At 45.7% G+C, this 13,878-nt stretch overlaps 1 protein-coding gene across 1 annotated transcript in view; it reads right to left on the bottom strand.

Annotated features, from left to right (window-relative positions):
• The window catches only part of LOC140726124 (myelin-associated glycoprotein-like), a 37,650-nt gene extending 26,687 nt beyond the window's left edge, over window positions 1-10,963 (bottom strand). Inside the window, exons 1-3 of the mRNA XM_073042125.1 lie at window positions 10,883-10,963; window positions 5,302-5,381; window positions 1,738-2,103 (exon numbers count right to left, since the gene is read on the bottom strand). Coding sequence (XP_072898226.1) covers window positions 1,738-2,103; window positions 5,302-5,356 — 421 coding nt within the window. The 5' untranslated portion in view covers window positions 5,357-5,381; window positions 10,883-10,963. The remainder of the gene's footprint in view (window positions 1-1,737; window positions 2,104-5,301; window positions 5,382-10,882) is intronic.
• Between the last annotated feature and the right edge of the window lie 2,915 nt (window positions 10,964-13,878).

Here is a 13,878-nt window from a genome sequence, read left to right as displayed (position 1 = left end):
TGGAAAGCCGAACACTGCCACATGCAGAGAGACCTAATTCGGCAAGATCCTGCACATAACATTTCCACGGGAATGGTACCGGAAAACTGGAGGGAGGCGAATGTTGTCCCCTTGTTGTAGGGATAGTCCAGCTAATTACAGACCAGTGAGCCTTACGTCTGTGTTGGGAAAGCTGTTGGAAAAGATTCTTAGAGATAGGATCTATGGGCATTTAGAGAATCATGGTCTGATCAGAGACAGTCAGCATAGCTTTGTGAAGGGCAGATCATGCCTAATAAGATTGATAGAGTTCTTTGAGGAGGTGACCAGGCATATAGATGAGGGTAGTGCAGTGGATGTGATCTACATGGATTTTAGTAAGGCATTTGACAAGGTTCCACATGGTAGGCTTACTCAGAAGGTCAGAAGGCATGGGATCCAGGGAAGTTTGGCCAGGTGGATTCAGAATTGGCTTGCCTGCAGAAGGCAGAGGGTCGTGGTGGAGGGAGTACATTCAGATTGGAGGGCTGTGACTAGTGGTGTCCCACAAGTATCTGTTCTGGGACCTCTACTTTTTGTGATTTTTATTAATGACCTGGATGTGGGGGTAGAAGGGTGGATTGGCAAGTTTGCAGACAACACAAAGGTTGGTGGTGTTGTGGATAGAGTTGAGGATTGTCGCAGATTGCAGAGAGACATTGATAGGATGCAGAAGTGGGTTGAGAAGTGTCAGATGGAGTTCAACCCAGAGAAGTGTGAGGTGGTACACTTTGGAAGGACAAACTCCAAGGCAGAGTACAAAGTAAATGGCAGGATACTTGGTGGTATGGAGGAGCAGAGAGATCTGGGGGTACATATCGACAGATCCCTGAAAGTTGCCTCACAGGTAGATAGGGTAGTTAAGAAAGCTTATGAGGTGTTAGCTTTCATAAATCGAGGGATAGAGTTTGAGAGATGCGATGTAATGATGCAGCTCCTTAGAACTCTAGTTAGGCCACACTTGGAGTACTGTGTCTAGTTCTGGTCGCCTCACTATAGCAAGGATGTGGAAGCATTGGAAAGGGTACAGAGGAGATTTACCAGGATGCTGCCTGGTTTAGAGAGTATAGATTATGATCAGAGATTAAGGGAGCTAGGGCTTTACTCTTTGGAGAGAAGGAGGATGAGAGGAGACATGATAGAGGTGTACAAGATATTAAGAGGAATAGACAGAGTGGACAGCCAGTGCCTCTTCCCCAGGGCACCACTGCTCAGTACAAGAGGACATGGCTTTAAGGTAAGGGGAAGGAAGTTCAAGGGGATATTAGAGGAAGGTTTTTCACTCAGAGAGTGGTTGGTGCGTGGAATGCACTGCCTGAGTCAGTGGTGGAGGCAGATACACTAGTGAAATTTAAGAGACTACTAGACAGGTATATGGAGGAATTTAAGGTGGGGGGTTATATGGGAGGCAGGGTTTGAGGGTCGGCACAACATTGTGGGCCGAAGGGCCTGTAATGTGCTGTACTATTCTATGTTCTATAACTCCGAGAACCTCTCGTGTCCGTCAGTGGTACTTCAATATGATTAGCAACATAGATTGGCTTTCATAACATAGTTATGGTTGATAAGCTGAAAGTACAGAGGCTGCTTCAGGAATGAATTGGAAGTTTCCTGAAAATCAGGAGTAGTGACTACGTGAATATGGACCCAGTACAAGTTTATATTATTCCCCACTGACTGCTGAATGTCTGCTGTTGAGTGACCACACAGAACACTTACCAGAAACACGGAGCTGTGTAACAGGGAGATAGTTGTAACGGGCACCTCCGACAAATTCAATCCTAAAGAAGTACGGCCCTTCATCATTCTGACTGACGTTATCGATCACCAGGGAACAGTCATCGTCTTTCAAGTTTCCAGACAGATGGGTCCGAGAATGAAACTTCTGTGTCTCCTGACTGTGATCGCTGGAGTGAAACACTATAGGTCCAGATTTTGAATTGTCACTGTTATACCAGATACCAGTCCAGGATGACTTATCAACATTTGATGGATAACGGTAGTGGCATGGAATCTGGGCACACAAGCCTCTCTGTGATGTCACTTGTGATGGTGTGTCAGCTGTCCACTCATTCGACACTGCGGCTGAGGAGAGAATGAATAATGTTTGACAATGGATGACTTGTCAAAACATCAGACTTGATATCCACACCCTGTATCACTCCTGCACTGTGGACATAGTGTGTACCGAGTGTGGGAGACATAAAGAAACCCACCAGGTCTCATCACAGATGGAGGGGATGTGGTAGTCATGGTGGGGGGGTGGGGTGGAGCAGGTTCGTTCTCTGTTGTCTCATTGGCCTCAGGACCGATGAAGTTGGTCTAACACTGTCAGGAAGAATCAACGACGGGGTGTCGTCTAACATGCAGGAAGAAATGGAGAGGCCAAAACTGGTTTTCTCTCCTCTACTCAGAATCACTTCCTGTTTGCTCTTCAACGTTTCACTGTCTCTGCTCCTTCCGTCCATCTACTCCATTGGATCTATCTGATCTTATGGAACTAGGAATGAATGTGAATCATTATTATCTAAGTGATCCCTGTCGGACCCCCACAGGTACAAGGATGTGACGTGCTTGTGATCGAGTACACAGACAGACTGGAACAGAGTTCAGTTCTGACAGTTATCAGTGCAGCTTTCTCACAGCCGGTCCCATTCAACAATACAGCAATCCCACACACTGTCCTGCTCATACTACAGCCCAGTCAATGTGCATCATCACTGTATATCACACTACGGTGATTTGAATCTTCTGGAACATAAGAAGCTGGACTTAGCACAATACGTCACAGGTACCTCCCTCCCGACCATCGGAAGTCTCCACAACAGGCGCTACCTCAAGAAGGCAATGTCCATCGTCCAACATCCTCACAGTCCACACCATGCCATGTTCCCACAGCTCCCATCAGACTGGATCAATGACAGAGGAAGGCCCCACCACCCCAGGATCCAGAATCCCTCCCAGAGACAGGTCCTGAGGCGGGACAGGGCAGGTCTCCCACTCACTACCACCACCCTGTGCCGTATAATCCGATCTTCAGACACCTCACTGATCCTCCTGGAATTCGATTAGACGTCACAATCCGTCTGGAACAATGTCACCTCTATACACGTGTCACCCTCCCCAGAAGCAGCATTATCAGAGTCCCCTCCCTCCTCACCTGTTGAGACTCCCTCCTTCTGAATAACTGCACGGGATGGTGATCCAGGGCTACTCCGGTTCCCCTCATACACCAGGACCGGACCCCCTCAGCAGGGCACGGCCTCGATTGAGGCAACAGTTTGAGAGACTAACCCCACCGGTGACTCTCCACTCACAGGCGATCCCTGTTCTCCAGGGCTTTCCTCCTCCCCAGAGGATGGGTGCTCTGGACACACAGTCTCAACCGAAGGCAATTCTGCCACCTCACACGCTCTCTCTAAAATGGCGCCGCGCACCAGCCTGGACTTTGCATGCTGAAGAGAAGCCACCCAGCCAGAGGCCCTTGTGTGACAGGGCTTTCCTCCAGCTCTGGGGAGACATACTCTGAGCATACGGCCTTAACCGGAGGTAAATCCTTCCCCTGGATTCACATCTCTCCGTATCTTCAGACCACAGGGGTGCTGTGGCACGCTGACCTCCATATCGGAGGCTCTCTCAGACTCGGTCACCACTTTCCGTACCTCGGATACGATCACAGTAATCGATAGTCTGTAACTTGATCTTTTGAGCTGCCTGTGCGACCTGTTATTTTTGTGGTGTGAAGTCTGGGAAGTACAGGACAGTTGTGACGCGGCCTGTAAGGGTCAAATCGAGTCATCTGGATTGGTCCTGAGAGCGGGGAATGAACCAATGTTTGGCCATTGTTGGGGCAAATTTTAGGCAATTGGATGTGGCAGAACAGAGGCATTGTGACGGAGGGAAGGCAGAGTGGAAATGATGGGACCTGTGCCCGATGGCGCATCGAAGTTTGGCAATTTCAGTTCCGGGACAGATTGAAAAGGTGATGGTGTCGGGGTGGGGACGAGGTTCAGCTCGCTGCTCTGTGACATAACTCAAGATTGTATATATTCTACATACTCCGATAATAAATGTACTTTGAACTATGGGAGCTAATTGCTGATGTGTGATATCGAGAAACTAACCAGCTGAGTTCTGGGAACTGCCCAACACCCGTGGTTTCACACATTTCCACTGTCAGCAAGACTGAACCAACACTGTTGAGTTGTCACTGACTATTCTTATCGAGCCAGTGATGTCTCTGTGAAGCTGTTCACCAATCAGCCGGGCTCTCGCCCCACTGCCCCACACGTTCCATCCCCGAATGATCTAATTCCCACCGGTTAATCTTGTTAAAGCTGCTCCCACTACCCTGATGAGAGACTGAGTTACAGAGAGAGGTTGAACTGGTTGGGACATTCTTCATCGGAGTGTATCATACAGGGTGATCATATTGAGATGTATAAAATCATAACGGTCATAGACAGGGTAAAAGTTCACAGTCTTTTTCCCAGAGTTGGGAAATCAAGACCACAGAGGCACAGGTTTAAAGTGATGGGGCAGAGATTTAATGGGGACTCGAGGAGCAATTTCTTCTCCCAGAAAGTGAACAATATAGAAGACCTTAAAACTATAACACACAGAAGTAGAATGTCACCTTTGAGGTCCTTACTAATCAAAAACCTATCAGCCTCTGCTTTAAATACACCTAATGAATTGGCCTCGGCAGCTGTCTGTGGCAATTAATTCTACAGATTCAACACACTCCGACTGAGGAACTTCTTCCTCTTCTAAAGGGATGATCCTGTTCGGAGGGAGTGCCCTCCAGTCTGAGATTCTGCCACCTGTAGGAAACGTCCTCTCCGTGTTCACTCTATGAGGAACAAGCTGCCAGAAGAAGTTATTGAGGCAGGTAGATGAACAACACATGGAGAGATGTGTAGAAGGATATGGGGCAGAGGTGGCCAAATGTCAAGATGAACGGTCTCGGCCCAAAATGTTTATTCCCCTTCAGAGATGCTTGCTGACCTGCTGAGTTCCTTCAGCGTTTTGTGAGTGTTGCTCAAGATTTCCAGCATCTGCAGAATCACTTGTGTTTCTCAATAATTTAGATGGGAATCTTGGTCAGCAGGTACAATTTGGGCTGAAGGGCCTGTTTATGTGTTGTACGACTCTGGCTCTTTCAGCTAACAAGTAGGACACACAGCCCAGCCCCCTACTCAGCCCTGAGTACCCTGGTTAGTGTCACACCAGCCAGACTAGAGGAAAATCAGGGATTTGCTGCCCGAGCTGCTGCTGATTTACCTTGAAGAAGTGGCAGGAGGAAGTACACCTTTCTGATTGTTCTCAGATCCAGCATATTCTGTCAGTTTTCTGCCCTTAGACTGAAAAAGAAAGTAGTTACAATGAATCTCCAGCAAACTGCCGTGGTTCCAACATCAGTGTGAGGGACAAGAAGATTCTCAGACTGTGCTATGCTATTCCCATCAGTAATCCCACACACTTCTAATTCATTCCTTTTTAATTTTATACAGAACATCTTGAAGGGAGCTTTGAAAACAAGGACACATGAAAGGGGAACCAGGCCCCAGTGAACCAGAAGGGAACAGGAAACTGACACAAAGTGGTGAAGGAGGTGTTTGGCACATTGGACGTATTGTCAAGTCAAGTCACTTTTATTGTCATTTCGACTATAACTGCTGGTACAGAACATTGTAAAAATAAGACAACTTTTTTTTCAGGACCATGGTGTTCCATGACACAGTACAAAAACTAGACTGAACTACGTAAAAAACAAGTCAAAAACTACACTAGACTACAGAGCTACCCAGGACTGCATGAAGTGCACAAAACAGTGCAGGCATTACAATAAATAATAAACAGGACAATAGGGCAGTAAGGTGTCAGTCCAGGCTTTGGGTATTGAGGGGTCTGATAGCTTGGGGGAAGAAACTGTTACATAGTCTGGTTGTGAGAGTCCAGATGCTTTGGTGCCTTTTCCCAGACGGCAGGAGAGAGAAGAGTTTGTATGAGGGGTGCATGGGGTCCTTCATAATGTGGATGCAATGTGTAGTGTAAATGTCCGTAATGGCGGGAAGAGAGACCCCGATCATCTTCTCAGCTGACCTCTCTATCCGCTGCAGGGTTAGGGTTTATTGTTTATTAACATCATATATTCACAGGGATCAGACAGACAATATTTACAAGACAGTAAGTACAGTGTATGCAAATTAAAATATGGTTATTGCAGTCTATAAAACAGTCAATATCCCAGAGGGTGCACTGTTCCTGGAAGTCCCCCATTGTACAAGTCCCCCATTGTCTGCAAGGACAGCCAGGAACGAACGTATCCTCGGAAAAGTGGCATGTGGTCTGACACTCCATCAATACTGTCCATTTTATTCTGAAAGTGTTGCAATCCCTCAATATTATCCCACTGACGGTACGGCACTCCCTCAGCACTCTCCCTCTAACAGTGTGACACTCCCTCAGTACTGTCCCTCCGACAGTGTGACACTCCCTCAGTACTGTCCCTCCGACAGTGTGACACTCCCTCAGTACTGTCCCACTGACAGTGGGACACTCCCTCAGTACTGTCCATCTGACAGTGTGACAGTCCCTCAGTACTGTCCCTCTGACAGTGTGACACTCCCTCAGTACTGTCCCTCTGACAGTGTGACACTCCCTCAGTACTGTCCCTCTGACAGTGTGACACTCCCTCAGTACTGTCCCTCTGACAGTGTGATACACCCACAGTACTGTCCCTCTGACAGTGTGACACTCCCTCAGTACTGTCCCTCTGACAGTGTGATACACCCACAGTACTGTCCCTCTGACAGTCTGACACTCCCTCAGTACTGTCCCTCTGACAGTGTGACACTCCCTCAGTACTGTCCCTCCGACAGTGTGACACTCCCTCAGTACTGTCCCTCCGACAGTGTGACACTCCCTCAGTACTGTCCCTCCGACAGTGTGACACTCCCTCAGTACTGTCCCTCTGACAGTGTGACACTCCCTGAGTACTGTCCCTCTGACAGTGTGACACTCCCTCAGTACTGTCCCTCTGACAGTGTGACACTCCCTCAATACTGTCCCTCTGACAGTGTGACATTTCCTCATTTCCATCACTCGAATAATGTTCCCTGTTCCCAGTCAGTGGTCTTTCAAAGTACAAAGGTCATTACATGGAGAGAGTGCAGGGTAGATTTAGGAGGGTGTTGATCAGACTCGGGGGACAGAGATATGCAAGGACGTTGTGTATTTTGGGATTTATTCTTTGGAGCCAAGGAGAATGTGGGGTCTCTTCTCAAGGTACATAAAATCATGAGGGGTGGAGATAGGATGAATAAACCCAGTCTTTTACCAAGTCCACTGAATTAAGAAACAGAAGGCTCATGTTTTCGGTAAGAAGGGAGAGATTATGTAGAACCTGAAGAGACAACTTTTTCACTCAGTGGGTGCTCTGTACCTGGAACAGGCTGACAGAGAAAGTTCATGAGGCAGTACAATTACATTTAAAATGCAGTCAGCCAGATAAAGTACATTGATCAGAAAGTTTTAAAAGGTTATGGGAAATGCTAGCAAATGGGACTGGCTTAGTTAGCATGCATTGGATGGGCTGAATGGCCTGTTCCTGTGCTGTTTGACTCGACCATCGTTCGACAGTGTGACACTCTTTGAGCACTGACTCTGCGGTGGTTTGTCTGATGTGTGACACAGTCCACTGAGGTACGGTGGCATCGTGGTTAGCACAACACTTTACAGTACCAGTGACCAGGGTTCCATTCCCACTGCTCTCTGTAAGAAGTTTGTACATTCTGTGTGGCTTCCTCAAACATCCAAAGACACACTGATTGGCAGGTTAATTGGTCTTTCTAAACAGAAGAAAGGGAAGGAGGAGGGGCATCGGAGGCAGGTGATGGGCACGAGAGAAAAGGGGTGAGTGGGGAACCAGAATAGGGATTGGGTAGAGAGAGAAGGGGTAAGGGAGAGAAATTGCTGGAAGTTAGAGACATCGATATACTTGCCATCAGGTGGGAGGTTACCCAGATGGATATGAGGTGTGGCTCTTTCAGCCTGAGTTTGGCCTCATTGTGACAGTAGAGGTGGCCATGGACAGACATGTCAGAATGGGAATGGGTATTGAACTGGGTCACTGATGGAGGATCTGCCTTTTGCAGTGGATGGAGCGAATATGTTCAACAGAACAGTCCCTCAATCTGTGTTGGGTGTTACTGATGTAGAGCAGTCCAGACCCGAGAGCATCAAATACAGTTGATAGACAGATAGATAGATAGATAGATAGATACTTTATTCATCCCCATGGGGAAATTCAACTTTTTTTCCAATGTCCCATACACTTGTTGTAGCAAAACTAATTACATACAATACTTAACTCAGTAAAAATTATGATATGCATCTAAATCACTATCTCAAAAAGCATTAATAATAGCTTTTAAAAAGTTCTTAAGTCCTGGCGGTTGAATTGTAAAGCCTAATGGCATTGGGGAGTATTGACCTCTTCATCCTGTCTGAGGAGCATTGCATCGATAGTAACCTGTCGCTGAAACTGCTTCTCTGTCTCTGGATGGTGCTATGTAGAGGATGTTCAGAGTTTTCCATAATTGACCGTAGCCTACTCAGCGCCCTTCGCTCAGCTACCGATGTTAAACTCTCCAGTACTTTGCCCACGACAGAGCCCGCCTTCCTTACCAGCTTATTAAGACGTGAGGCGTCCCTCTTCTTAATGCTTCCTCCCCAACACGCCACCACAAAGAAGAGGGTGCTCTCCACAACTGACCTATAGAACATCTTCAGCATCTCACTACAGACATTGAATGACGCCAACCTTCTAAGGAAGTACAGTCGACTCTGTGCCTTCCTGCACAAGGCATCTGTGTTGGCAGTCCAGTCTAGCTTCTCGTCTAACTGTACTCCCAGATACTTGTAGGTCTTAACCTGCTCCACACATTCTCCATTAATGATCACTGGCTCCATATGAGGCCTAGATCTCCTAAAGTCCACCACCATCTCCTTGGTCTTGGTGATATTGAGACGCAGGTAGTTTGAGTTGCACCATATCACAAAGTCCTGTATCAGTTTCCTATACTCCTCCTCCTGTCCATTCCTGACACACCCCACTATGGCCGTGTCATCAGCGAACTTCTGCACATGGCAGGACTCCGAGTTATATTGGAAGTCTGATGTGTACAGGGTGAACAGGACCGGAGAGAGTACGGTTCCCTGTGGCGCTCCTGTGCTGCTGACCACCGTGTCAGACCTGCAGTCTCCCAACCGCACATACTGAGGTCTATCTGTCAAGTAGTCCACTATCCAATCCACCATGTGAGAGTCTACTCCCATCTCCGTTAGTTTGTGCCTTAAGATCTTGGGCTGGATGGTGTTAAAGGCACTAGAGAAGTCAAAGAATGTAATCCTCACAGCACAACTGACCCCATCTAGGTGAGAGAGTGATTTGTGCAGCAAATACGTGATAGCATCCTCCACTCCCACCTTCTCCTTATACGCAAACTGAAGAGGATCCCGGGCGTGCCTGGTTTGTGGCCTCAGATTCTGTATTATCAGCTGCTCCATGGTCTTCATCACGTGCGACGTCAAGGCAACAGGTCTGAAGTCATTCAACTCCTTTGGTTGTGGTTTCTTCGGTACCGGGACAATACAGGATGTTTTCCACTGTCTGGGTACTCTTCTCTGCTCCAGGCTCATGTTGAAGATGCGCTGTAGTGGTTCTCCCAGCTCAGTCGCACAGGCCCTCAGTAATCGTGGGGAAACTCCATCCGGTCCAGATCTTCCTCAGTTGACCTTCCACCTGTGCAGCCGTAATCCTGGGCGACCTCAGGTGAAGTGATGTGACACATGGAAGGACTGCTTGGGGCCTTGAGTGATTGAGAGGAAGGTTGTCGAGGGGTAGGTGGGAGTAGGGCAGGTGTAGTTTCTGCCCCTCCTTCCTACATCTTATTTTAGCTCCTGCCCCCTTATTTCCCAATCCTGTTGAAGGGTCTCAGCCCAATCACTCTGTTTATTCCTCTCTAGTAGTAACACAGGTGGATGGGATGGTGAAAGAGGCTACAGTGTACTTCCCTTCATGGGTCAGTGTGCACAATATCAGAGTTGGGATGATATGTTGCAATGTTACAAGCCACCGGTCAGACTGCACTTGGAGAACTGTGCAGTTACGGCCATCACACTATACAGAGGAAGTTATTGTGCTGCAGAGAACTCAGTGGAGATTTACCAGAATGTCTCTTGGATTGAGGGATATCCATTTTCTTTTCTCTCTCTTTTTTCCCCTCTCTGTCTCTCCTCCTCCTCTCTCTATCTCCCTCACTCTTTCTCTCACCCTCTCTCTCTGGAGTGAAGGAGGACAAGGGGTGACCTGATAGGAATGGAATGCTAGCAGAGGCACAGAGAGGGTTGATCACTAGAATGTATTTTTGTCATGGTGAGGTGTCAGCAACAAGAGGATGCAGGGCGAAGGTGCCAACAAGGGGTTTCAAAGGGGGTCTGAGAGGAAATTATTTTCTGCCGGTTTAGTTTTGATTGCATTGTCAGAGGTGCCCCAGGCAGATACATTCAGTATGTTTAAGAGGCATTGGAACAGGCACTAGAATGGGCAGGAACAGAAGGATATAGACCTAAAGTGGGCAAAAGGGCAGACGAGACAGCAGGAGTGAGGAGGGCTGGAGAGCCCATTGCTGTCCTGGATAAAGCCGGGAATTGAGAACCACAACCAAGTCCACCAATGATCGGATTCTGTACAGCATCCCACCACCATTAAACAGGACGTAGAACCCCAAAAATTGCATCAATGATGGGGCTCTGTACAGTTCTTGCCAGAGTTGGCTACAAGCATGGAATTACATACCCAGGATCAGTCCACTGCTCGTCTCCAGAGTTAATCAGACAGACACTTCAGGGGTCACTGCCCTCTCCTGCAGCAGCTGCACTGTGTGGATAAAATTGCTGAAGAGAACACTTAAATCAAGAAAGGGAAACAAAATGAGGAAGTATTCACAAATGATTAACCCATTCAATCCAGCAGTGACATTATTTTTGCTTAGCCTAGGGACTGCTGCACTGTGGGATAGGACTCTCAGGCAGAGCCCTCCCTCTCTCTGTAACCCCACTCTGGACCACACACCCCTCCCTGTCTCTGTAACCCAACCCCCTCTGGACCAGTTGTCTCATCCAAATTTCAGAGTCTCTTGATCGATAAATAGGGATGATGAGGGGAATCCAGCTGATAGTTTTGAAAAAGCAAGTGATGCGAGACCACGTCAGGATTGAAGGTGCAGCCCAGATAGGTTAATTGGCCATTTTAAACAGCTATTCAGTACAGTCTGAGAGGAACTGACGGGAATTTACGAATAGATTGTGGGTGTTGGGATCACCCCGTAAACTGTCAGATTTAGACTCGATGGGCCAAATGTCTCCAACGTCCTAAGGAGATACGGAACTGTAAACAGACTGGACTGAGAGTTTGTTGAGCAACAGGAAAGAATTAAATCTGAAAATGTTATCTTTCAGAATAAACGGAAGTGCAGAGTGGATCAGATCACTGAACTGTTCCCACAACCGATAGACTCACTTTCAAGGACTTTTCATCTCATGTTCTCGATAATTATTGTTTTTTTTCTCGTTTGAATTTGCACACTAGTTGATTGTCCGTCCTTTTGGGTGCGATCTTTCATTGATTCTATTGTGCTTCTTGGAATAACTGTGTATGCCCGCAAGAAATTCATTCTCAGGGTTGCATATGGTGACACATATATACTTTGATAATAAATTTATTTCAGCTTTGCACTTTTGAAGTGCATTCTCCTTACGAATATATGTTAATGTCTGGAAATTTTGCACTGGACAGAGTTTCCAAGCTGACAGATGAAGTGAAGTTGGAGAAGGAGTGGATCGAGAGGAGGACTGTGGGAGTATTCAAGGAGATAAATATAGGATGGGGAGGTAGCAGAGAAGGGACAGGCGTAGGTTTTCACTGAGAAAGGAGAAGTGCTAAATGCAGAGAGGAAGAAAGAAGAGGATGCAATTCTGCAAGCCGTACTAGAAAGGAGGAACACTCGGGGGAAATGTGCTTAGTTCATCACAGGGGGCAAGGCAGGTGAAGAAGTGACTCAAGAAATGTTTTGAATAGCGGCAGAAGCTAGAGATCACTTTAACCAGAGGGTGGTGAATCTGTGTAATTCATTACCCCAGATGGCTGTGGGGTCCAAGTCTCAGGAATCAATTAAAACAGAGGTTGATAGATTCTTGATTAGTCAGAGTGTCAATGGTTATAGACCACAGACAATGGACAATAGGTGCAGGAGTAGGCCATTTAGCCCTCTGAGCCAGCACCGCCATTCACTGAGATCATGGCTGATCATCCACAATCAGTACCCTGTTCCTGCCCTCTCCCCATATCCTTTGACTCCGCTATCTTTAAGAGCTCTATCTAACTTGGAAGCAGGTTGAGAATGGGGTTGAGAGAGATAATAAATCAGCCACGATGGAATGGCGGAGCAGACTCAATGGGCCGAATGATCTATTTCTGCTTCTCTGTCTTCTGGACTTACGGTCACAATGAAACATTCTGAAAAGCCTAGTACAGGGGTTCCAAACCGTTTTATGCCATTGATCTCTACCATTACCAAGGGTCCACAGACCACAGGTTAGGGACCATTGGTCGAATATTTAGTCTGGTCATCATATTTTGGGAAAAGGTCAGTCTGTCTGGTAGAGATAAATTGAAATAATTCCAGGTTCAGGGAGTTAATTTCTGCGGGTTGAGTGGAAGATGATTCTGAGGGTCTCTAGTAATGAGGGTGAAGAATTGGAAAAACAAACACAAAGAACTAGACACAAGGCCCAACTATCCTCAGTGGATAACTTTTTTAAATTTATTTATTACTTTTTTAGAGAATTACATAGAAAATGAAATATTAGAATAATGAAAAAAAATTAATATTGACCCTCCTCCTCCCCTTCACCCTCCCCCCCCCCCAAACCCTTATCTAAAGAGAGAGAAAAAAGAAAGAAAAGAAAGAAAGATTGCCTGAATATCCAAGGATCCCCACATGCTCCATGGAGTTCAAAATTATTTTTATTTTTATTTTTCACAATTACTTTGTAATTTTATCTTCAAAGGACCTATATATTTAGTCCTATCTTTTGTAGATATGGGTGCCAAATTTTCAAAAATATATCATATCCATTTCTTAGATTATAAGTAATTTTTCAAGTGGAATTCAGCTATATATTTCATTATTCCAATGATCCATAGTTAAATACAAGTCAGATTTCCAAGTAACTGCGATAACTTTTTTGGCTACTGCCAATGCAATTTTTATAAATTTTTCCTGATTCTTATTCAATTTAAGTTTCGGTATTGTCCCTTCAATGTCTCCTAATAAAAATAATATTGGGCTATGTGGGAGTTGTACTCCAGTAATTTGTTCCAATAGAAGTCTTAGATTTATCCAAAATGGTTGAATTTTAAAACAAGACCAAGTAGAATGTAAAAAAGTACCAATTTCTTGATTACATCAAAAACATTGGTCAGACATATTTGAATTTAATCTATTTATTTTCTGTGGTGTTATATATAACTGATGCAAAAAATTATATTGTACTAATCTAAGTCGGACATTTATTGTATCTTTCATACTATCAAAACATAATCTTGACCAGTTTTTTCCATCAATTTTAATATTCAAATCAGATTCCCATTTTTGTCTTGATTTATGAATTCCTGATTTAATTGTCTGCTTTTGAATCAAATTGTACATACAAGATGTAATTTTTTTTAATTTTTCCTTTTTGAATTAATATTTCTATTTCATTAGGTTTTGGCGTTAACATTGTTTGACC

The sequence above is a fragment of the Hemitrygon akajei genome, chromosome 1 (genome assembly GCF_048418815.1).
Source record: "Hemitrygon akajei chromosome 1, sHemAka1.3, whole genome shotgun sequence".
NCBI lineage: Eukaryota > Metazoa > Chordata > Chondrichthyes > Myliobatiformes > Dasyatidae > Hemitrygon > Hemitrygon akajei.
This window is presented reverse-complemented; position numbering and strand designations above follow the sequence as displayed.